At 32.7% G+C, this 24,481-nt stretch overlaps 3 protein-coding genes and 1 non-coding gene across 6 annotated transcripts; 3 read left to right on the top strand and 1 right to left on the bottom strand.

Annotated features, from left to right (window-relative positions):
• Nucleotides 1–395: 395 nt before the first annotated feature.
• On the bottom strand, nt 396–467 carry TRNAM-CAU (transfer RNA methionine (anticodon CAU)). The gene has a single exon. It is a non-coding gene; the product is annotated as a tRNA-Met (tRNA).
• A 241-nt stretch (nt 468–708) lies between these two features.
• On the top strand, nt 709–4,914 carry LOC110634521 (guanosine nucleotide diphosphate dissociation inhibitor At5g09550). The gene is made up of 13 exons (XM_021783552.2): nt 709–944; nt 1,296–1,358; nt 1,472–1,558; nt 1,878–1,985; nt 2,078–2,250; nt 2,357–2,468; nt 2,790–2,870; nt 2,948–3,010; nt 3,318–3,419; nt 3,539–3,663; nt 3,900–4,110; nt 4,360–4,434; nt 4,649–4,914. The coding sequence occupies exons 1-13, from the start codon at nt 858–860 to the stop codon at nt 4,703–4,705; spliced, it is 1,344 nt and encodes a 447-aa protein (XP_021639244.2). The 5' UTR covers nt 709–857; the 3' UTR covers nt 4,706–4,914.
• A 1,393-nt stretch (nt 4,915–6,307) lies between these two features.
• Nucleotides 6,308–19,786, top strand: LOC110634520 (probable ubiquitin-like-specific protease 2A). Of its 3 annotated transcripts, none has more exons than XM_058151282.1 (18): nt 6,309–6,655; nt 7,384–7,470; nt 7,710–7,796; nt 7,882–8,069; nt 8,295–8,385; nt 8,495–8,544; nt 9,345–9,542; nt 9,623–9,698; nt 10,249–10,357; nt 10,660–10,731; nt 11,922–12,053; nt 13,393–13,593; nt 13,687–13,742; nt 13,822–13,915; nt 14,264–14,354; nt 17,038–17,157; nt 17,995–18,408; nt 19,022–19,786. In XM_058151282.1, the coding sequence occupies exons 1-18, from the start codon at nt 6,475–6,477 to the stop codon at nt 19,328–19,330; spliced, it is 2,556 nt and encodes an 851-aa protein (XP_058007265.1). In that variant the 5' UTR covers nt 6,309–6,474; the 3' UTR covers nt 19,331–19,786. The 3 variants fall into 3 exon arrangements, with proteins under 3 accessions (XP_058007267.1, XP_058007265.1, XP_058007266.1); XM_058151283.1 differs by having other exon boundaries at nt 7,716–7,796; XM_058151284.1 differs by lacking the exon at nt 17,038–17,157 and having other exon boundaries at nt 6,308–6,655.
• Nucleotides 19,787–21,154: 1,368 nt separating this feature from the next.
• Nucleotides 21,155–23,507, top strand: LOC110652661 (uncharacterized). Its single transcript, XM_058151285.1, has 4 exons — nt 21,155–21,342; nt 22,093–22,264; nt 22,847–22,963; nt 23,143–23,507. The coding sequence occupies exons 1-4, from the start codon at nt 21,227–21,229 to the stop codon at nt 23,305–23,307; spliced, it is 570 nt and encodes a 189-aa protein (XP_058007268.1). The 5' UTR covers nt 21,155–21,226; the 3' UTR covers nt 23,308–23,507.
• Nucleotides 23,508–24,481: the final 974 nt, after the last annotated feature.

A 24,481-nucleotide genomic window follows, 5' to 3' on the forward strand; every position in this document is an offset into this window, starting at 1 on the left:
ATCGGAGCCACACGGAGACGCTCAGTCTTATCTTTTATTTTCAAACAAGGGCTCTTCTTTTTTATTAGTAGATATTGAATGCATATGAGGCCCAATGATGAAAATTGACGTTTGTTAAAATCACGATAATTTTAATCAAATTTTTGCTTCCATATACTAACACAGACACAATGTCAATAATTAATGTGGAATTCGAAAAACTAAATATTGAATGCTTTAATTTGCAAGGATTTAATAAAAATTAATTTTATTGAACTAAAATTTAAAAATAATTTTTTATGAATTCAAATTAAAATTAATAATAAGTTTGATGATCATGTTGAAAATAAAATTATTAAAATAAAATAAAAATTAAATAATTTTAAAAATTACTTGCACAGTATAGAAGCTACTCTTATCAGAGCCAGGTTTCGATCCTGGGACCTGTGGGTTATGGGCCCACCACGCTTCCGCTGCGCCACTCTGATTGTTGAAGTGCATTGAGCTGCCTGTTACTTATCAATCTAGGTCCCCCCCAAAGTCCTGCAAAGCTCTGCCGTTTCGCGCGCTGCCTCGTTTATCCTGCAAAAAGAGGAGAACTTTTGATCCAAATAATTTTTAAAATAAAAAAAGCAAAAAATAAAATAAAAATGCACACCACGCGCTGGAAGTAAAGTGGAGGGAGCACTATTTTTACTTATGTGTGGGCGTTATTATCGTTGGTTCCCGCTAAAGACCTGCTCAAGATCAACCCAACACAGAAAATTATCCAATCTTTCTATTTCCTTTCCGTAGACATAGAGCTCTGATCTATCCGATCAATCTCTCTTTTGGATTAAGATTAATTGTGGGTTAATTAGCAAATTAATTAATTAACCATGGATGAAGAATATGATGTGATAGTTCTTGGTACTGGTCTCAAGGAATGCATTCTGAGTGGCCTTCTTTCTGTTGATGGACTCAAGGTAAATTAATGTTCAATAACGCTTCCTTTCTTAATTTTTCTTATTTCCGTTTGATGATCTCTTAGCAGTTATAAGATACATAAGATTTTATTATTATTATTATTATTATTATTATTATTATTATTATTATTATTATTTTTAGGATTTTGAATTATTAATCTCTGATACTTGCAATTACCCCACAATTGAATTCTACTAATCCACAATGTTAGGTTTCTTTGCAAAGTTACTTTTTTGGGTTTGAAACAACATACATTGCAAGACTTCCACAAGAACTTCTTTTTCATGAAAAGGGTTCTTGAATCTTCATAACAATATTATTCAGCATCAGTAAATCTTCATCTGAAACAGGTTTTGCATATGGATCAAAATGATTATTATGGAGGAGAATCAACCTCTCTTAATCTTAATCAGGTAAATCTTCTCATACTCATAATATGGATTCCTTTATTTATTATATTTTGATCACTACATTTTATATTTATTTGATTTCCCTTTTCATTTTCTAACTTTCTTTGTAATTGTAGCTTTGGAAGCGATTTAGGGGAAGTGATGAAAAGCCTCCAGAAAGCTTGGGTACAAGTAAGGAGTATAATGTTGATATGGTACCTAAGGTATATAATGAGTACATGATCTTGCTATTTTGGTGATATTTAGACCATGAATTTCTCATTTCCTTGCTTCTATTCGTTTTTCTTAATGCTTTTGTTTGTTTTGAGAGAATTTGATGGAAAAGAAAAGAAAACAGCAAAATAAACTTGAAGGACAAGACAAAATTTAGGTGGTTTTGCGAATTACTTAGTTTGTAAAATAAATTCACTAATGCATGAAACAATATAACCACCAATAATCTCTTCAACCTCACAAGCTCCCAAACTATACACCAATAATTTCTAACAATTCTCTAATTCTTCCTCATTTTTGCTTTGTTAGTTCATCATTGCCAATGGAAATTTGGTTCGTGTTCTCATCCATACTGATGTTACCAAATATCTTAACTTCAAGGCTGTTGATGGTAGTTTTGTGTACAATAAAGGAAAGGTATGATGCACTTTTAATCTAAACTTTTTTCCTTTAAAGAAATTAAACATTTATTCTTTTGGTCAAAATCTACAAGTAATTCTAATTTTCAGATCTACAAAGTCCCAGCAAATGATGTTGAAGCACTGAAGTCACCCCTGATGGGACTTTTTGAGAAGCGTCGTGCTCGGAAATTCTTCATTTATGTCCAAGACTATGAAGAAAATGATCCAAAATCTCATGAAGGCCTAGACTTGACAAAAGTTACAGCAAGAGAGATTATTTCGTACGAGTCTTACCTGCATGTCTCTGTCACTTATCTGCATATATACATTTGGTTGCTCATCAATTTTGGGTGTAGATTGATGTTTGCTATTATCTTTTGAATGTAGAAAATATGGGTTAGAAGATGATACAATTGACTTTATCGGTCATGCATTGGCACTTCACCTAGATGATATTTACTTGGATCAGCCAGCTCTGGATTTTGTGAAGAGAATGAAGGTGCATATATGAACATTTAACCCATTCTTATATATATATATATATATATATATATATATATATATATATATTATTGTCCTTTGGTTAATATTCATATTAATGAACCTGATAAAGGTACTAATCTGACTATTTTAGACTGATAATAGCAACATTTAGTAACTGGCATTAGAGAAGTTGGATTCAATAATGAAACATTTTCTATGAATTTCTTTTTGCTATCGCTTTTTGAAGGTTTTCATAATAGATATCACGCAACTTGTTCTGGTATGGAGATGTTAAAAGTTACTTTCTTACTATTGTTTACTATTTTTATAAATAAAGCTCTATGCGGAATCGTTAGCACGTTATCAAGGAGGATCACCTTATATCTACCCAATGTATGGACTTGGAGAACTGCCTCAGGTTAGTTACTATCTGCATTTTTTTTAGATAGATTTAGGTAGCAAACATATGTTGCTTTAATGTGGTATTTTTGGCAGGCATTTGCACGCTTAAGTGCGGTATATGGTGGAACTTACATGCTTAACAAGCCAGAATGCAAGGTAAATGAGCCATAATACAGTTGTGTCTAGAAAGTGTAATTTTTGAGATTCCAATTGATAAATTTAGAAGGTTATTGGCCCCCTGAAAAGATTTGAATGTTTGAGGCTTACGGTTTTCTATCGATATCGAAAATCACCAGCTGAAATTTTAAACTCACAAGATCACTAAACATGCTGAAAATTTGTAAATAATTTCTATGTGTAATAGTTTGATGAGTCAAGTAAAAAAATTGATTTTTTTTTTTTAATTTTTTAAATATCTGCTTCTGCTAATGTTAGTATTCTTTTTTTTTTTCCTGGATGACAGGTGGAGTTTGATGCAGATGGGAAAGCCATTGGTGTGACTTCTGAAGGAGAGACTGCTAAATGCAAGAAAATTGTTTGTGATCCATCATATTTACCTGACAAGGTAACTTTCAGCAAAACATTTGAAGCTTAAATTGCTTTATTACACTAGTTGATGTGCTGAAATGAACATGAATCTATGTAAATGCTCCTCATCTGTCACTCCTTCAACACATTTAACAGGTTCAGAAGGTTGGAAAAGTTGCTCGCGCTATATGTATAATGAGCCATCCTATTCCAGACACTAGTGATTCTCACTCAGTCCAGCTTATTATACCACAGAAGCAACTCGGTCGTCAATCAGATATGTATGCCATGCAAACTTTTTCTCCCCTTTGTTTTCTACCTTCAATTCATTTTCTTGCACATGTATTTCCTTTTTTAATGGATTTGGTTTTGTTAGAAGCCTACGCACAATTGCTTCAAGAACAGAATGTAACGAACAATTAGTCCGACTATAGTGGCCTTAATCTGATTGCAGAATGAATTTGATGGAAAGGAAAGCGAACTAATGTGAGTTAAAAATGTCTGATACATGCTGCAGGTACCTTTTCTGTTGTTCTTATTCCCACAATGTTGCCCCAAGGGGAAAATATATTGCTTTCGTTTCAACTGAAGCGGAGACCGACAAACCTGAGGTAGAATTGAAGCCAGGAATTGACTTGCTTGGCCCTGTAGATGAAATATTCTATGACACTTATGACAGATATGTACCTACGAACAATTCTGAAGTCGATCACTGCTTCATATCTACAGTAAGTAGAATAGGCACAACATTTGAACTATCATGATTTAGTAGCTATTATACTCATCTAATGCAAATGAAAGGGGATAATATAAGCTTGCTTGTCGATACAAGGTTTTGAGAGCTAACAGTTCTTCCCCAGTTCCCCATTCCGTGTTATGTGCATCCAGATTAGCTACTACTGCAAAACCAGAATCTGGCTTTTTAATATGTTTTTTACTAGACATTTTCATATATAGTGATTAAATTAATCTTGCAGAGTTATGATGCAACAACTCATTTTGAGACCACAGTAGATGATGTGATTGCAATGTACAGTAAGATTACTGGAAAGGTAACCTCTTTAGCCTTCTTATCTCTAGACCCTGTCCATGATAGATCCAAGACGCATCATGTACAGTGAAAGTCAAGTAAGATCAAATGTTTGTGTATTGAGTCCATAATGAACTAAGTCTGGCTAAGTTTTTGTATAGAGAAAAGCTTTAAGTTCATTGCAGATAGCTTGCAAATTGCTATTAACTCACTATTTTCATTGTTGTATGTTTCAGGCTCTTGATCTTTCTGTGGACCTGAGTTCTGCAAGTGCTACTGCTGATGAAAAATAACTTTTTTTTTTTCCTCACAATGGTTAAATATTAGTGGAAGATAATGAACCATCATTGGAAAATTGTTTTTTTGGGAAATTATGCTTCTCAAATTCATTCATTTTACATTTTTTAAAATTTATTGTAGCTTGCCTAATCGTTTCTTGGCAGTTCTGGTTGGCTAACCAACTATACTGAATCAATAATATCATTTTGATACCCCATTTTTCTTTTTCTTTGTTTCATCATTTCAGACTCATTGGCCCAATTGCATTGGCAAACTTGAATTTTTTTTTTAATAAAATTGAATATAAGATAAATACTTGATTGTTGAAAAATAATTAAATAAAATATATTATTCTCATTAAATAAATTTATTAATAAAATTATAAATTTAGTAGATTTAGTTATGAAAATAGTTTCATCAAATTGATTTAAAATTTTTAGCCGTTAACCTATCATATTCAAAATTTGATGAACCTTTCAAGATCCCATTGAAGATGACAAAAACAAGCCCTTAAAAAAAACAAATGGATAATTATTGGTTTTATCTTAAACACTAAATTTTAGTATTTTTATATCCATATAAATATAATTATTTTTATAAATTATTAAAAATAAAATGTAAACTCAATATTTATATGAGTAAATGAGTAGGTGATCTGGATGTATTATATAACTAGTCCAACTCCCGCACTATGTGTGGAGAGTTACTGAAATAGAGAAAATACTTTATTTGATATATATATATATATATATATATATATATATATATATATAATTATAACTATTGTTATTAAACTCGGACCGAATTGATTGGTTGAATTGGTGAATCAATTTTTAAATCGGTCTGAGTTTATAATTGAATCAGATAAAAAAGTAACTCAATGCGACCCAATCAATTCTGTGATTTGAACGGTGAATCAGTATGACCCAGTTAACTCAACAAATTCAATTATTTAATAATTTTTTTTTAGTATTAGTATTGAGAATTAAACTTAAAATCTTATAAAAAAAGTTTTTAAAATCAAAATCAATTGAAAGAGCTTGATTATGTATTTTTTTTTTATTTTAAAATATTTATTTTTTAATATATATTTAATATTTTATAAATATAAAAAAAAGAGAATTATACATTTATATAAATTTTTATGCATTATATTACTTGAATACTTTTATATAAAATTTATTAAATATAACTTAATAAATATTAAAATTTCATTTAAATAATTAAAAATTTTAGTTAATTAATTATATTTATTTATATTAATAGTTTTTATACTTAATTAATTTTTATTTAAATTATATATTTATTAAATTTTAATAACCTACTAGTTACATTAATCACTCATTCACTTAACTCCTTCCAAGTCAGATTTAATAATACTGATTATAATATAAAAAATAAAAAATAAATATTTTAAAAAATAATACTAATAAAAAATAATTAAAATAATAATATAATTATTAAATATTTTAATAATTAAATTGAACTTAAAAAAAAAAAAAGAAGTTCAAAAGTGGGTGTGATTGACCGATTCAAGAGATTCTCTGTTCTATATAATCTACTTGGTGGGCCCATTGACGGTCTCTTGACTATCTTCTGCATGCTATTGTCAATCTTCTTTCTTTTCTTTTCGTTTCGTCTTCGAAAACTCGCATAACTTCTCATAGAAGTAGACGCTTCACGGTTCACCCCTCCTCTGTTCTATTTATTTATTGTTAATGGTAATAACCTGAAAAATATAACTGTTGATTTGGACTTGGACGTTTGACTCTCACTGCGAGTCATGACCCGCCCGCCACCGAGTTTGGGTGTCTCTTCCGCCAAGCGATCAAGCGTTTTCGATTTCAGTGAGGATGATGAGCGTGTTGAGAAGGCGTCTGAGAAGTTTCTAGGGAAATTTGCAAAACCTAAGAGAAAGCGTGATTTGACTTCTCCAATCATCAAGTATAAGTTCCTTGAGTTTTGTAAGTTCTAATCTGCTTTATATTTTGTCTTTTTTTGTTTTAAATAAGTTTTTTTAAAAACCCTAAAAATTTGTGTTTGGGGTTCGCTTGGTGGATGGGGAAGTGCTGGAAAATGGGAGTGATATTGAAATTTGATTGTTCGAGTGATGAGAAAATGTGTGAAAAGGAAATGAGAAAATTTTGGATTACAAAAGGCACTTTTTGGCTTTTCTGTGTGCACTGATAATAAATGCAACTATTGCCATTGCGCAGTTTCAAATTGTTGTTTTGCATGCATGTGCTTATGTGTGTCATTCCATTGCATGCATTTGAGGGAGTGTGTGTTTTTGGTATTCTGTGTAGAGTATTTATAAGGAAGGAGAAATGCTTCCTCGTGGGGAGCACACCCGTTTGCCGCTCAGGCAACTCTTGGGTAGCCTGAGTCAAGCGAGTGTGTTTATTTAACCTTTGGTGCTTAATGATGGGATTGTGGAGTTCGAAGTTCGATATAGAGAGTTCGATCACTTGGTTTTGAGAGAGAATGATTAACCCCTTGAATTAACGCTGGAAAAACTATTTGGCCTCCTGTTTGAGGAAACAACATAGAAACCTTAATGACTAAGGGACAGGGTGAAGCCATCTTTCTTCTTTCTATCCCTTTTAGTTTTATGCCATATGGCTTAAATCTTGCATGATTATCTGTTATTTTAGAGGATTTTACTGAACTTTATTCTTATTTTACTGTGCAGTTGCAGGATGTACTGGGGCTCAAGAAAAGGAAAGTGCCGTTCAACACATTGTTGTTGACAATGAATCAATTGATGTTGACATGGGATGTGAGTAACATAATTGCTCAAGTTTCTTTACTTTTTTCAAGCAATTATGTATTTTAAGTGTTATATTTTGTACTTTTTTATATAGTGCTAGAGGAATCAAGGCATCGGGCGAGGAAATTAGTGATGAATTAGTAGATATAGGTGCTAATTAGTGATGAATCAGTATGGCTTAACTCTTGTATGATGCTGTGTTGTTTAATAGGTTTTTGCTGAATGTTATTCTTCATTTTACTGTGTAGTTGCAGCATATCCTAGTGCTCAAGAAAAGGAAAGTGCCAATGAAACCATCATTATTGACAACGAACCAATTGATGTTGAAATGATATGTGAGCAACATAATTAGTCAAGTTTCTTTAAGTTTTTCAAGAAATTTTGTATTTTACGTGCTATATTTTGTACTCTTTTATGTAGTTGCTGAAGGGATCAAGGCTCCATGCAAGGAAATTAGTGATGAATCAGTAGATATAGATGCTAATGGTGTAAGCGATTCTCACAAACTCTCTGTTTCACCTCCTATATGTACCCTGCAAGAAGATTGTACAGTAAAGGAAGCTTGTTGTGTGGATGCAATGGTGCAATCTGGTTCTCAAATTTATGAGGTATGCCTATGCTAGCCCTAATGTATCTCAGATGAGATTCTCTTCTTATTTGAAGTACTTTTCAGCTAAAGTCCATGTTGGTGGGCTAATTCATCTGGCAGAAGGACGCTTACATGGCATACTGAAATCTGATTTAGTTTTTCTCTGATGTGCTGAACTGCTTATTTCAATCATTTGTGCTGAACTGCAACATGTAATTGTAACTAGTTAATCAAATTATTGCAGAACAAGTCAGTGGATATGATTTCAGATGATGATGATGGAAGTGAAACAAGTACTGCCTCGATTTCCATCTCCACTCTTGAACAGACTGAAGGTTTGTTCTCCCTATATTTTTGTTAAGTAATCTGCATACTTATTCTGTATTTTCTTCTCAATGTCTTATATTGCAATGGGTTATTACTCAAACCTTTGCATTGTTTCAGTTCCATCGAAAGATCCAGTACCAGAGTCTTCTTCTGTTGGACATAAGATTGTAAGTGTTCTATTTTTTTTTCCTTAAATTCTCCAGAAAAAGCAATTATTATTTTTATATTTGGCATTGGATGGCTTCCTGAAGATGCAATTATGAATGGCTTGGGCCCATAACAGTTTTGAAATAATTTTTGATAAGTAGATCTGCATAAAGGAAATGCACGAAAACTATGCAAAGAAGCCTGATGTAGGAAATGTTAAGTGGTCTGCCCCTTCACCTATGAGTACTTTTTTTGGTAGTTAAAAATTGAATTATGGGGTTTGGGTTTCTATTTAGAGAAGAAAAGATAATGGGTATGTGAATCATAATATGGATTGAATAGGTGAGTGAGGAATAAGGGTAAAGAGTGACTTTGCTTATTGAAAGAGTAAACAGTGACACTGCTTATATTAAGGGTAGATGATGACTTCGCTGCTCTAGTTGGCGTTAAACAAATGCTTCTTGATAAAATTTTCTGTCCAAGATAAATTAACGGCTAATTGGTAGGGATTGGCCTAAACTTTTCTATGCATGAATTTGCTTCCTCTTTTTTTTTTTTTTTTTTTCCAAGTCTTCCTAAATAAAGGCCATTTAATAACCCAAATATTGTATAGTATGACTGGGTTGTTGAGGCTTTTTTGTTATTAAATAAAATCTTTTCATTGTTTAAATCACTTTTGTTGATCTATCAATTATATTGGCTTTTGGTTTTCCCCATCCTCAGAAATGTCTTGTTTTGAATTGTTTAACAAGATGGAATTTATGAACATATTCTTTTGTTTTTTGTTTTTTTTTTTTGTTTTTTTAACTTTTATTTGCAGGATATTTTAAATAATGCTGTTGTTGTATTCCCTGATTTTATCCTATATGAGGACATGTATTGTACGGAGTCCCGCTTAACTTTCTTGAGAAGTTGCATCAGAGTTGAGGGTTCAATTGTAAATGGGGCCACAGGAACATTTAACATTGAATGGGCGTTGGATGACGTTATTAGTATTGAATCTGAATGGTGTCGGAGGGTGAGTTACCCTGGCTTTTACTCTCTTCTTATATAATTGGTGACTTGTGTAAGATAAATTTCTCATATCACTGAGTGTAGGTTGAGACTGCTATGATTAATCTTTACTTTAAGCCAAAGGTTTCTAAAGGAGCTGGAAATGCAAATGAAACTTCAGGTTTGTGTATTTCTTCTAACTAATATTATTGGATCTATTCTGGTATGTGTTGATGGTTAATAATAAAGAACATACTACACACTCTCTACTCATAATCTCTCTCTCTCCTGGAAATGAAATCAAACAACTTAATTTTTTAGGGGTCTTGCACCCCTCTAGTGATGGGGTAAACGCTTAAGAGATATCTTATGGTTCATTGTTTGCACTAACATATATTACTGTTTTAGACATTTATCAGATACACCTTGCATAAAGGAATTTATATTTCTGAGTGCTGTAAAGCCAGATTTGACAGAGCAAAGTGTTTGCGTTTCCATGTATTTGAATTTATTGATGTGGGGAATTAATATTTTTGTTTCATTTGGCTCAAAATGCTGATTTTCCTCAAATTTAAATCTTTTTTGTTAATGTGAGGAACAATCCACTTATTATATTATTGCTTTTACTTGTTACTTATGTAATTCTGTTGGAGGAATTCCATGAAAATGTAAGATATTATTCAGAATCAGTAGCTCAAATAATATTTGTTTTTTCCCCAAATGTTGTGCAGCCATTGACAAGTTGAAGTTTTCAGTTTATGATCCCTGTTGGTTTCAAGGACAGAAAGCAATCAAATCATTGGATGTCAGATACAGATCTATCTGGAATGTTATTTTTGAGTGAGTGTTTGATTGGCTATCTTGCAGTCACTAATATATATATACACGTGTATATAAAGATGATTTTTGAAAAATTATTTTCTTATGCCACATGATTGTGGTAATCCCATGATTGAATAGCTCGATTTTATTAAATTTTTTTTGTGTGTATTTTGGCTATCACTTATGATTTGGAACTGTCAACCACTATTTCACTTCTTTCAAATTGCACCCCTCTGTTCCTTCCGAGGCTAATATTGATAACTTTTTTGCTTGATGTGGTTCACTTTTTCTAAATTACAACTTTTTCCCCTTTGTTACAGTTCTGATAGGAAAAAGGATGATGATGCCTTTTCAGCCAACAGCATGGCCATCCCAAAGCCTTGTCTTTATGTGTAAGTCAAAGAACAGATTCTTCTTTCTCTCTCTCTCTCTCTCTCTCTCTCTCTCTCTCTCTCTCTCTCTATTTTCCTAAACTAAAAGTCTGATAGGTATTATTAATGATACTAGTTTGATTCCTTTGTTCCTTTTTAGATAGTTGGTTTTGATGGATAATGTCACATTGTCTTTTCATGTTTCTATATTTATGTATATTGCTCTTGTAAAGTTTTGGATTGTGGTATAACTTGTTTGGCAAAATTATTTGTAGTTCACAGCCTAGATGTGATTCCCCTGTTCACACTTCAAAAGTTTAGTGAAATTCAAGTACACGTCTGCTGGGTTGGTGTTGGAGGAGAAAGAGAAGAGGAGAGGGGGGGGGGGGGGGGGTTTTGCAGTGTGTGGAGGGGAGAGAGAGAGAGAGAGTGTGTTAAATGTCCTGATGTGTTAGATGCTGTTTTTGATGGTAATAGTAATGGATAGGGTTAATAACAATTTACAGAAAGCCCAAGTTTTGCCAAAAAAACACTTTGGTCTTAGCTGTTTCATAATTGCCACTTTTAGTCCATGAGGTTTATTAATGAACCAAAACTTTAGGTATGGACAATAAAATTATGAATTTTTCTGTTACACTTTAGTTTCTGATTTCACTTATTTCTATACGCAGATGGCTTTGTTTGGTGGCTTTTTCCTCTTTTTTTCTCATCTGTTATACAATTCTAATTTTTTGTGGTACGTTGGAATTTTTATAAGGGAGGGGCCCTTGACTCTCTGCACTGCAAGGCAACTACTGGGCTATTTGCCCCATGCTTTAATCCTAAGTATGCTGCTATAATATGAGTAATGCTTTTCTTTTATGGTGAAACCTTGTAATAAAATCAGAAGCCATGATATTTGATTGAAGACCTCAATTTCTGGGCTGAGGGTTTGCATGAAGTTAATATTGTTAATCTTTCAAGAATTGCCAATTTGTGTTGTAAATTTGTTGTTTTTTTTTTTAAGAAATATAAGATAAAATTAAATATGCTCTATGTATGAAATATGAGTTCTATTCACAAACTTGCTGGCTATAAAATTAAATATGCTTTATGTATGAAATATGAGTTCTATTCACAAACTTGCTGGCTATATCCTTTAATTTGCTTTTCCTTAATTGTATTTGCTTTTCACTTGATGATTCATCTTGATTTAAGTTCTTCTGTTTCAGTCTTGATGAGCCTTTTGAAGATGTTATTTATCCAAAAGGGGATCCTGATGCTGTTTCAATTAGTAAGAGAGATGTGGAGCTTCTTCGTCCAGGGACATTCATCAATGATACTATCATTGACTTTTATATAAAGTAAGTATGACAAGGTAACTGATATCTTTGTTTCATTTGGTGGTATTTGTTTATAAATCCTACATTTGGCTATTTTATGGGTTTGCTTTATTTATTTATTTATTGTTTTTTACTTGTAATGCAGTTTCAACTTTGAAGTTTGATATATAAGAACACGTTCATGAAGCCATAGCTTGAGATTAAGAAATTAACAATTTCTTGTGTTTATTTCCTGTCAATTTTGTCCATTTTTTTTTATTGCTTTCCTGTTAAAGTTCATTTATTGGAGAAATTGTTCTATAATTGTGCTTGTGTTGTAGGACATAGCAGTTCACAAGTTGTGGTCCAGGCTTATTAGAGGTTCTGCCTTTCAGAATTTGGAAATAATTAATAAATGGGCATAAAAGATGAGAAGTTATACAAGGGTCACTGGTTTCAAGGAGAAACTTTAAGCTGAAGTTTATACTTTGCATTATCCATGTTGAGTCAGTTCCTGAGTCCTGAGATTGAACTCTCTTCTCACATTATGATACTCTTTGCTTCATAAGCTTTTTGACTATATTTTTCATCGATGGAAGTTGTGTTTCTTTGAGAGATATGATCATAAACTTTCTCAATGCGCTAATTCAGGCCAGGATCATCTATTGCTAATTGATTAGATTAAGAAGTTGGCAGTACATTCTGGTTCTTAGGCTGACATAAATTTTTTAGTTTTACGGCATAACACCCAAAGAGATGATGTTGGTTAAACATTCATGCTAGTGATTTAACAGATGTTAACTTTTATTATATTGTGCAATATGCTGGTTGGTTGATTCGAGAACTGAAAATACTCGAATAAATTTATATTTATTTTCAGGCCATGTTCAGGTTGACAGGTTATATAGCCTATTTTGCCTCTTCCATCCATAGTTGATAGGTTATCCTCATTCAACCTGATTTGTAATTTATTTGCATCAAAGTTGAGCAATTTTTTCCTTTTTTTTGTGCAATCCCTTCTTGCATTCATTTAGCTAATAGTGTTTGTAAGGATTTGTACATGTTTAAAAGCATGGGCCAACTGAGGAGCATTAAAATGGAAGTTTAAATAGGTAGCTTTGGTTTCAGAAAGGGTGTGATATTTCTACACTTAATTTATAAATTATTATACTATGAAGCTGTTTTTATGGCAGTAGAACCACATGAGATTTTAGCTCATCACATTTCCTTTCCTGTTAGAAGAATTATTACAATTTTATCAAGTTGCTGTGTTCAGGGGCTTATTTAGCACAGGCTTGTGATTCATTTTGTTTTGGTTTCGGCCCTGTTTCTACAAAGTAACACGTTTTTACCAGGTCTGTTGATTCTGTCCTATTCTCAGATTTTTAAAGAATAAAATTCTACCAAAGGACCAGCATCGGTTCCACTTCTTCAATAGTTTTTTCTTTCGGAAGCTTGCTGATCTAGACAAGGACCCACGAAATGCTTGCGAGGGCAGGGCAGCATTTCAACGGGTTCGTAAATGGACAAGGAAGGTGAATCTTTTCAAGAAGGATTACATCTTCATTCCTGTGAATTATAGGTGCGGAAATGGTTATGCATTTATTTTGAGTTGGGAACAGGAAAATATTCTTTTTACTGCTTTATAATATGATGTATGTAATATTGTTTGCAGCCTTCACTGGAGTTTGATAGTCATTTGTCATCCTGGTGAAGTGGCCAATTTCAGAGGCAAGGTCAATGTGATTAAGTTTTAATTTTAATTCACTTTCTATGTATCTTCACTTAATTTTCTATAACAATATTGCAGATGATGAATGTGGAAGGGCTCTTAAAGTACCATGCATCTTGCACATGGATTCTATTAGAGGAAGTCACAGGGGCCTCAAGAATCTTATTCAAAGGTAGCCTTTTATTGCTAAGGCAAATTGTTAGTCACCTTGTTAACTTGGCAATCAATGATTCTAGTGGACCTAAAAAAATGTTAGATGTAATTTTTTTTTCTTTTTTCCTTTTGGAAAAAGGGATAGATGACGCTATAAAGAATGCATTGTAGGATTGAAGGATACCAATAATGGGCATAGTGAAGTCAGACATACTCCAAAAGGATGGAAAATAATGTTGGAAGATTCTTATATTCTACTTTCATTTTTCAAATTTGTTCATAATTGTTTAAATTCAAGTCTCAAATATGCACTTCGAATTTATTTTTCGTGGGTTACATTCATCATTACTATGTCATGACTTGACAGTTACCTTTGTGAAGAGTGGAAAGAGAGGCATGGTGACACTCTGGATGATGTGTCTTCAAAGTTCTCACGTTTACAGTTTGTACCACTTGAGGTAGTGTCTTACATTTCAAAGTAACTTTCTTGTAGAGCCTTGGTTCATTTTCAAAATAGGCAATGATTATTTGGGTTTTTATCATGTATTCTGCTATAGATATTTTTCCCCATTTTTTAAGCTTTGGATGGCAAATTAATTTCCTAGTTGTGAGCAAATGAAGCAATTTGATTTTCGTGGGAACATGCGGTGTAGGGGATAGGAATCAGATCTGATTTCAATATTGAGTTCTGAAACCTCGAGTGATGCAGGATAAGTCATGAAAGCAGACCTGTATAATATCAGTACGACACATAAAGAGAAGAAGTAGCTTATAAGAAAACTACATTGGCACATATCCACTATTCCACCTTTTATCACCAGTCGCCAGTCACCATTCACTGTTGGCTGTTGTCAGTCACCACAACTTGCCCTTTTTCCTGTAGTTTTTTTTCCTTCTGTTCTGTTAAAATTAGAGAGAATGCTGGTCAAATTACAATTTAATTTATTTTAATTTAGGTTTGTACAAGTAATTAGATTGCTTTACGTATCAAAATGACTAGTTAAGTCAATGTTGCAATCTAACCACTTATATTTACCTTTTTATGTTTATATTTTCTTGATGTGGGATTTATAATCCCAACACTCCCTTTCTCAAGTGCAACCACATGGTTGTTACTTGGCAATTAGTTTGTATCTTAAACCCAATACAAGCCCAAATATACAGCCTTATGGGCGGCTAAAACCTACACTGATACCATGTTAAATTTGAAGAGAGTGTTGGTCAATTAAAATTTTATTCATTTTAATTTGGGCTTTTTTAAGTGATTAAATTGCTTTACACATCAAAATAACTAGCCAAATTTTGCAATCTAACCATTTATATTTACCCTTTAAGGTTTCATTTTCCTGATGTGGGATTTATAATCCCAACACGTTCAATTACATGGAAAAATATGGACTTTTTAATGAGTCTAGAATTGTCTTGGTCTTTTTCATAGGAAGAAAGTTAAATTTTTTTTTTTCATAGAATTGTCTTGGTTATATGGTAGTGAATGTTGAGCACTGAAGGAGTCATATGCGTTTAATACGAGAGTTGCAGAGATGAGAATGTTAAGGTGGATGAGTGGCAATACTAAACTAAATAAAGTCCATAATGAGAGTATTAGAGAAAAGGTAGGAGTGGTGCCAATTGAGGATAAGTTGAAAGAAGGGAGATTGAGGTGGTTTGATCACATGGAGCGTAGACATATGGAGGCTACAGTTAGACAAGTAGAGCACATTAGGTTAGAAAATAGAAAGAAAAAAAGGGGTAGACCTAAATTGACTTGGAAGAGAGTAGTACAACATGATTTAGAAGCATTACACATTTCTGAGGATTTAATCCAAAATCGTTTAGAGTGGAGAAAGCGAGTCCATATAGCCGATCCAAAATTTTTGGGATAAAGGTTTAGTTGAGTTGAGTTGAGTTGAGTTATACTCCAGAAAGAATGGGAACTAATTTCTCATGATTTTTAGTGTTTCAACCAAATAGCTGAAAATAGTTCATTTTGTCAAAATGTTTTCCACAATGATGTTGCTTTCCACAAAACATAATTTTAAGGGTCAATACTAAGTAGTCCTTCTGAATGACAGGCTGGAAGGAGGAATAAAAAGAAAGCAGATGACGTGGATTGATTTAGTGGGAGACTGGCTTTAGATGTGGCAGACAAGCTAGATTTAGATTGGGAAGGGCTGGTTTCAGAGGATCTGGTTAGAGATATCTGTGTGCAGAGAAACTGTATAAAATCTTAGAACACTAAATAAAAGAAGAGATAACAGAAATAAAGAACAAGCTATTCAGGGCTTTTGATTTGAGAAATTGGGGATTTAGTCATAGCATCAAAAGATGGTTTCTAGGAATCACACTAACAAAAAGATGTATCACATGGAAAGAAATGGCATGTCAATGCGTGTAAAACTGAGGTTGGAAGTTCAGTTGCCCTACTTAAATAATTGAAGGTGAACGCTTGCTATCTTCAAGGAAACTTTCAGGTGGTATATAAATTGCAGTTGTTGATATGTAAAAACTACCTTGAGGATGCATACTTTGTTCTCTTCATTGTTTGTAGCTTCTAAGTAATAAGCCCACCCCAAAATGAGTGCTCTCCTATTTTGACTTCCCCAGAACCTTCAGTAGCACAGCCGAGACAGCGACGGGTTCTCTGCGAAAGTATTGCATAAATTGGGCAATCAAACAATGGTTTCCATTTTCATAAAATGATACACTAGCATAAGATACTTCAAACTAGGGCTATGATTGCTAGGTAGAGCAAGACTTTTATATCTATTACATGCAGGTGATTCAACTCATACTACAAGTCGTGAAAGAATAACTCTGAAGGAAGTTTGATCTTTGCAATTTTTATTGGGGTTGGGATAGGATAGGTCTAATGTTTAAATCTTAGCAACTGATTAAAGTAATTAGTACCATAAAAATAATTAGCATGTTCGTACAATTTTTAAAAATTTGGATTTAGATGATAAATATTCTTCTTGAAATTAGCATTTTGAAGTTTTGAGTTTGTATTTTCAAATTTCAAAATCCTAGCTAAACTTCTTTGAATCTTGTTTATTAATGCTATTGTTAGGAAAATCATAAATTTGTCTTTGTACAATTGAGAAAATCTATTAACTTCAACTTTTCTTAACCATGTTGTTTCAGTTGCCGCAGCAAGAAAATTCATTTGACTGTGGCCTCTTCTTGCTCCATTATGTGGAACTGTTTCTTGAAGAAGTTCCTATTAACTTCAGCCCTTTCAAGATAACAGAATTCTCGAACTTTGTATGTGATCTCATTTCTTTATACAGTTCTTGACTTGCATTGGATTTGGCTTGGCGTTGCATTAATTAGAGATTGCTTACTGATTTCAGTTTTCTCAGTCAGTGATTATAGTATTATGCGTTGTATTCTTAAAAAAACCTTGCCTTTGTGAATTGAGATAAAAATCTATAAAAATTATATCAATAGTTGACATGTTTTAGTGATTTTTCCAAGTAGTGGACTATTTAAGTTAGGAATTCTTTAACCTATGAATATTGTGATACTGGGTTTACATTTTGCTGACTATGGGAGCTGAGATCTACTTGATGACATTAACTCTTGTTATAAATATGTATATATGCACATGTAAGTGAAGCTTTTGTTAATCTGAGAGGTAAGAGCAGTACAATGTGGAGGATAATGTATTCGCTAACTGATTTGAGAATAGAAACAGCAAAAAGAAATTCAGCGAAGTAGTAGTGTAATACCCTCTAATTAAACTGTCAGCTGGTGAAATATCTTTGAAATCCTTTGAAGCAGAAACCATGAATCTGTGAGAATGGAATTGACTAATGATAGTGCTGGTGACGGGGACTGTATTGCCTCTCGCCAACTTAATGTTCTTAAGATGTGAGAGTATTTGAAGTCCCTCCTGCTAGACTGGGTTATGAGGAAGGAGACCATAAAATTTTAACTTCAGATGATAAATGCTTTTGATGAGAGTTATTGACATTGTTTGAATGCATACATGACATTAATAAAATGAGTAGTCAGCCTTTATTATATTTGTATTTGGCAATGCTTTCTCTATTGTTGTCCATTTATTTGTGAAATTCATAATGTTTTTTCTGTGCACAGCTTAATAGGAATTGGTTTCTACCTGAGGAGGCTTCTCTTAAACGGGCGCGCATCTGGAAGTTAATTTGTGAAATTCTTGAAGATCAGTCTCAGCAAATTCCTAAAGGGGAATCTATTGATAAGTATCCTTGCTCCCTGTTTGCAAATACAAATGAGCAAGAAACTGGAATAGAGTTTCTTACAGGGGCATCTAGTTCACTGAAAATGTGTCAGAGTGATCTTTGTAGTCTTAATACTGAACTGGGGATTGAGATTTCACTTCCATCAGCTTCTCCTCTGAGAGTGGTGCCACAACAAATTAGAGAACCAGGATTGGATTCCAGGGAGTTGTTTGAGCCAGAAACTAGTGCTAGACTATTTTACAGTAGAAATTACTCGCGAGCATGTCGTCTAAGTTTCATGTCACCAGTAGAGGTAATAATTTTTTTTGGTCTTGCCAAGTGTAACAGTTTGTTCCTATAAAAAATATTACTTGTGTTCTTAGCTTGTTAAGAATTTTAAATCATAGTGTACTTTTTTTCTTGTAGAAAAGGGGTAATGTATAAAGAAAATTGTCTTATATTGTTTTAAGCCCTAAAATATTCGTTTTATAAATGTGGAAGTTTGATCTGAACCTGTATATTGTGATTGAGGGATGATTGTTTGAAGCACTACTGTCTGCGATCTCTGTTCACCTAATTGTGATTTGCCACTGAAAGACATGCTGATATTGGCTGTGAGATTCACTGTGCTACATTGGCTGAGAAATTCATTGCTACGTTCCTTTCCTTTCTTTTTTTTTTTTACTATTTGGATTTTAATTTGCTTGCTTTATATTGGAACCTGCATTTATGTGAGATCAAATTGTATTTCACCAAGCAATAATGTCTCATTATTGTAAGGCATCAGAGTTGAGAGATCATTCCACTTTTGCTGAAACTTTTGGCAGAAATGAAAGAACCATGGGCAATTACCGCTAGAAAGTTTTTGTGGCTCTATTTCAAAGTCGTGCAAGACTAATTGAATTTTGCATGTTCCCTGAAAACAGGAGGCAGAAGAAATTGGTGAGCAATTCTCTGATTCATCGTCAGATACAGAAGATTCTTGGAAACAGAACTATATGCAGATTGAGGAACCTTACGATGACGACTCAAGTTCTGGAACATATAGGAATGAATCCCAGAAATCATCAGAAATAGGGTTGGATGATCATCCACAGGGATATGGTAATGCAAGAAAAACTGAGGGACAGGAATCTTCAACTTCGACCGAGGACATTTTAACTTATATTGTTGAAGATTCTCAAGAGGCAAAGGGCATGCATACTGGAAATGAAGCCGCCTCATCCGTTAAATAGCTTAAACGAAAACATTGTCCGGAAAAATAATGTAGTGATGAGCAAGAAAGATTTGGTTTCAGAATCAGATGAACAGGCTGCAAAAAGGCCAAAGCTGGTGTCTCCTGAAGGTAGAAAGATGAATCACATGATTAACCTGCTGTAAATAACAGTATTTTTAAGTACATATTATGGTGGCCTTTGGGGAAAAGGACTTAAGGTAGGCAAACAGAAGAGAAGGATATAGAGAGAGAGAAAAAAAAGGACGACCTTGTTTTTGTAATGGGGATACTACCACAGATGGATGGATGATTGAAGAAATACATTTTGGGAATGAAATGTCAATCTTTTGAAGTTTATGTCTGTTGCACGGTTACAACAATTTTCCTTGTGGGTCTGATTATTTTCTTCAATTTTTTGATAGGCATAAATAGACTTATCTTTTATTATTTATAATAATAATAATATGTTGTAAAAGGAACAGTATCCCTAAACCAAGTCAAAGGGCATGGCCGGCCGGGGCGGTCTGAGTTGGTGATTCAGATTAAGGGTCAAATCCAACTGTGGGGTTTTGGTTTGATTATTAAAAATTAAAATTTTTTTAAAAAAGAAAAAAAAATTAAGTTTTCATTTAAATTTCAATTCAAATTAAATCGAAGCAATTTTAATTCCGAATGGACGCATAATCAATCTAAGTGATCCCTTGTCCCTTTATGAGCACAAATTAAAGGACCCAAAACTTTACAAGGAAACTCTATTGATCGGTGCAAATTAGATCAAGAATCAAGGCCATTGGCTCAAACCAAAACTTTACTTGCTGGGGAGGAAACTGGTTGACGAGCTCTAAAACTCCTTACACAGCAAATACGGCACCCTAAAAATATGGAAACCCAGAAAAAAAAAAATGCATATTTAAAGAAACTCTCATTGAGGCATGATTTGCCATAAATTAACTCAAAACAAAAACTAATACACTTATCCGGTGGTGGTTGGGGGAGAGTAGAATCACTACTAGGCAAGAAGAGAAAGCTCCCCCAGGTTATGTATCAGTCTAACATTGAGTTTGGTTAGTTAAAACTGTTTGTTTGAATAAAAGCATTAATGCTATTAAAAAAAATAATTTTAAAAAAATAATTTTATTATTTTAATATTTTTATAATTAAAATTTATTAAATATAATTTTAAATTATTTTTTAATATTCTTTAATTAATATATTTAAAAAAATAATTTTTTAATTGTGATTTCAATAACAATGTTAAACATGCATTAAAAAAGATAAGAGAAGCATAGGATCAGCGATGAGAAATGCTCAAGCTGCAGAGGAAAAGGAAAACTATAGAAAAGAAGAGAAAAAGAACTCGACGAGAAGATTAATAATCGTAGCATGTAAAAATTAATGTCAGAGAGTTCAATAAAAGAAAAATAAATGAAACAGTAGGACTTTACAATTGACGATCGAATGAAGAATTTATAAAATTTTATAAATTTATTTGTAAATTTGTGTATTTGGTTTTGAAAATAAAATAATTAGTTTCATAAAATTGATTTCATTTTAGTAATAAAATATGCAAGATTTAAATTTGGTTTTGAGTTTAAGAAAATTAAAGCTAATTGACTTCTTTATTTAATAATTAAAATAAAAAATAAAAAATTTTTATTATAAATTTCAAATTCTTTATTAAATAATATTATTTTTATATAGATTTATATAATTAAGATTATTATATATATATATATATATAATGAATTTTATGTAGAAGAAATTAAAGGGTATTATTATTTGTAAAATTTAATTAATTATTAAATTATTTTATTTTCTCTGAATTGTCATTGGTCGTTTCAACTATCATTTATTTAAAAAAAAAAAAAAAACTGGCGTAATATCCTCTGGCGTAACCAAGAGAGGAGGACAAGCAATGGCCATGGGAGAGGAGAAGGTGAAGACTGAAGCCATGCAGATGATAGGAATGTTTCAAATTTTGCCCAAATTGGTCGTCTTTGACCTCGATTATACTCTCTGGCCTTTCTACTGGTACTCTTTTTCATCTCCAAGTTTGTATCTTTCATGGCATAAGTTGTAATTTGTAAAGGTGAATTATTAGATACTTGAAATCTGATCATCTAACATGCTAAAACTTCTTAATGATTTATGGGTTTCTTGTTCTTTCCTTCTTTTTTTGGGTGTTTCTGTTCTGGGTACTTTTTATCTGGTTCCAATTGAAGCTAGTTTGGTTTGTCACTTGTAACGCAGGGTCATTTATCGTTGTTCAATCAGGGGTAACCCTTGAATTGCTCACACATAATCTTATATAATGTAGATAGTGGGTTCAACCTTATGGAAGAGGAAGGAAAGATCCTATCAGCAAAGGATTGAGGGATATGAAGTTTTTGTGCTTTTCTATGCTGCTATTTGGCTTAAATTAAGTTATGGTTTGTTCCAATGCAATGTTCAAGTTCTGAATTTTGAATCTGAAAGGATTCATGGAGTTTTGATTTCTAAGGTTTAGCTGCGTGATTTATGTTGCCACACACTGATTTGATTTTAAGACTTGTAGATGGATGTGCGTGTGTTTGTGTGTGTATGCTGCGCGAGCATGGGTATAAACACTAATATCAATACTTTATAGCATGATGACTTTAATTGCAGAGCCATGCGTCTTTGCACTCTATCAAAACTATGTAATAAACTTGATTTTGTTGTCCTGGCAATGGTACTTTGCCATCCTCCATAAATGCCTATATAGTTTGAGATCAAATGTCAATTTGAATCTTGTAATTTCAGTGAATGCAGCTCAAAACGTGAAATGCCATCTTTGTATCCCCATGCTAAAGGCATATTATATGCACTCAAGGACAAGAGAATAGATGTAGCAATTGCTTCACGATCACCAACCCCAGATATTGCAAAAGCATTTCTTGGAAAATTGAGCATCAAATCAATGTTTGTAGCCCAGGTGAGTTGTAAACAAAATCTTTTGTTAATTTTTATCTTTAATCATTTTGCATTTTTTTTTCTTTGCCATTTATCGCGTATGAAATGGCAAAAGCCGGCAAAAAATTTTAAAACTCTATCTAGAGCATGACCAGCAGAGTGAAAGGCTCTGCAGGTCCAAGAACAAAATGAGAAAGTTGTTGCAGCAGGAGGTTGTAAACTGATGCATGCTAAATTGTTCTCCTACCTCTTGTTTCTTTCAGTATCTCAGAAATGTGTGCATTTTTCTGATGGCATCATGGTAGCAATATGATTTGTATTTAGGAATGCTCATGGAAGCTTTAAAAAGCAAAGTAACAGCACCATTAATTATTGGCTCAATTTATTATGATCGTTTGAAATGAGTAGCATCTATTTGTTCAAATTATATTCAGAGTAAGTCAAGTTGATTGGCAACTGAATTGGCAACTTCCAGAACCATACATGCTATTGCACTTGTGTTTACTTATCTTCGTGATCGGCATGTTTCCCAGGTGAACTAAGCTTTAAGGAAAATTTACCTTTTTGTGGCTTCCACAGTGACCAACTCATTTTAATTATTCAGGAGATATTTTCCAGTTGGACTCACAAGACTGAACATTTCCAGAGGATTCATTCAAGAACTGGGGTACCCTTTAAGTCAATGCTCTTTTTTGATGATGAGGATAGGAACATCCAAGCGGTAAAAATAGCCTTTCTTAAATCCCTTTTCATTGAAATTTTATTTCATCCTGCTATTTGTTTGATAGAGTGGCTTCTCAACATTGATTCTTGCAACTTGGCAGTGAAATACTAAGAATTTGTACTTATTTTGGAGGGGTGCATATCACTTGACAGAAATATTTTTAATTGGAATGTCAGGTTTCAAAGATGGGAATAACGAGCATTCTAGTAGGTAATGGGGTCAATCTTGGAGCATTGAGACAGGGGCTCATAAAATTCTCTCAAAATGTCAATAAATGTGAGAAGAACAAGCAAAAATGGCTGAAATTTTCACAAAATTCAAAGAAGAAAGAGCAAGAATGAAGGAAATAGATATTTATGACATTGAAAGTTAAACCAATCAAGGACTTCTTGTGATCATTAATTTTTATAGCAAAATTTGTTATATTAATTATACCAAAGAAATGCTTTTGTGGCATTATCAGTGTTTATTGTGATATATACTTTTTAGAGTAATTCAATAGAATTGAAAATATACACAGGATTTCATTCCTGTTTATTCATCGGATAACATTTACGGCTTACTACGGGCGGCTTTGTTAATTGTAAGGCTTATTATGGACTTTAGTGATCTTAGGCTTATCCAATTTCTAGGCTGAGTTTGGATTGTCACAAAATTAATCTTTGGTAAGTTACTGTTAGGTCCTTGTAGTTTGTCAAATTAACTACTTAAGGGTGTGTTTGTCAGAAGGTTAAAAAATTAAGTGTTCAATGTTTTTCTTGTAAGTTTTAACTTTTAAAAAGAGTAATTATTAATTTAAGCCCCTTAAAGTTAACATTTAATCTCCCAATAATGCATAAATATTAATAGATAAAAAGTAAATATAGTCTCTTTAAATATGTTTGTCAAAAGTTATAAGGATAACAATTACTCCTTATTAACCTCGTACTAAATACCCTCTTATGCCTTGTTTGGATGATTATTTCCCATGATTTCATAATATATGGTATGGTGATGCTATTTGTTTATGAAGACGGTTAAGAATGGTGGTTTTGAGTTGTAAAGTGATAGTTTTTTAACTATGATTTTACCACATATTTTCAAACCACACATCGGTGGTTTTAAATGGTTTAAAATTTTTATATTTTAATTTTATACTTACATAATTTATAAAATTTCAATTGTACCATATTATTTCTATTTATAAACGTTTTTTATCCCTCATCTTTAGTTTTTTCCTTCAACAAAAAATTTTTAGTTTCTCACATGTGCCAATCGTTCATCGTTTCTCAAATCATAGGTCCTTCACAAACCATTCTCAAACTTTGGTAAGTCTGCAGTTAGGCTTCAATACCCTCTCTACTCTTGCTCTAGTCACCAATTTTGAGTGTGGATATAGTCCAAACTCATCACAAGTGTGAGGTTTTATTGGTAATTATTATTATTATTATTTTTGTTTCTGTTTGATTGTTAGGTTTGGTTTTTTAGTTCTTTTATTATTGGCTCTAGAATCTATTTTCTTGTTTGTTAATAAGT

This window comes from Hevea brasiliensis, chromosome 8, assembly GCF_030052815.1.
Source record: "Hevea brasiliensis isolate MT/VB/25A 57/8 chromosome 8, ASM3005281v1, whole genome shotgun sequence".
NCBI lineage: Eukaryota > Viridiplantae > Streptophyta > Magnoliopsida > Malpighiales > Euphorbiaceae > Hevea > Hevea brasiliensis.

Coding starts and splice junctions, on each gene's coding strand:
- LOC110634521 (XM_021783552.2), top strand. CDS start 858: ATGGATGAAGAATATGATGTGATAGTTCTTGGTACTGGTCTCAAGGAA. Junction 3,011..3,317: donor TTAACAAGCCAGAATGCAAG/GTAAATGAGCCA, acceptor CCTGGATGACAG/GTGGAGTTTGATGCAGATGG. Junction 4,111..4,359: donor ATCACTGCTTCATATCTACA/GTAAGTAGAATA, acceptor TTAATCTTGCAG/AGTTATGATGCAACAACTCA.
- LOC110634520 (XM_058151282.1), top strand. CDS start 6,475: ATGACCCGCCCGCCACCGAGTTTGGGTGTCTCTTCCGCCAAGCGATCA. Junction 9,699..10,248: donor AAATGCAAATGAAACTTCAG/GTTTGTGTATTT, acceptor AATGTTGTGCAG/CCATTGACAAGTTGAAGTTT. Junction 13,743..13,821: donor TGAAGTGGCCAATTTCAGAG/GCAAGGTCAATG, acceptor ACAATATTGCAG/ATGATGAATGTGGAAGGGCT.
- LOC110652661 (XM_058151285.1), top strand. CDS start 21,227: ATGGCCATGGGAGAGGAGAAGGTGAAGACTGAAGCCATGCAGATGATA. Junction 22,265..22,846: donor AATCAATGTTTGTAGCCCAG/GTGAGTTGTAAA, acceptor TTAATTATTCAG/GAGATATTTTCCAGTTGGAC. Junction 22,964..23,142: donor AGGATAGGAACATCCAAGCG/GTAAAAATAGCC, acceptor TTGGAATGTCAG/GTTTCAAAGATGGGAATAAC.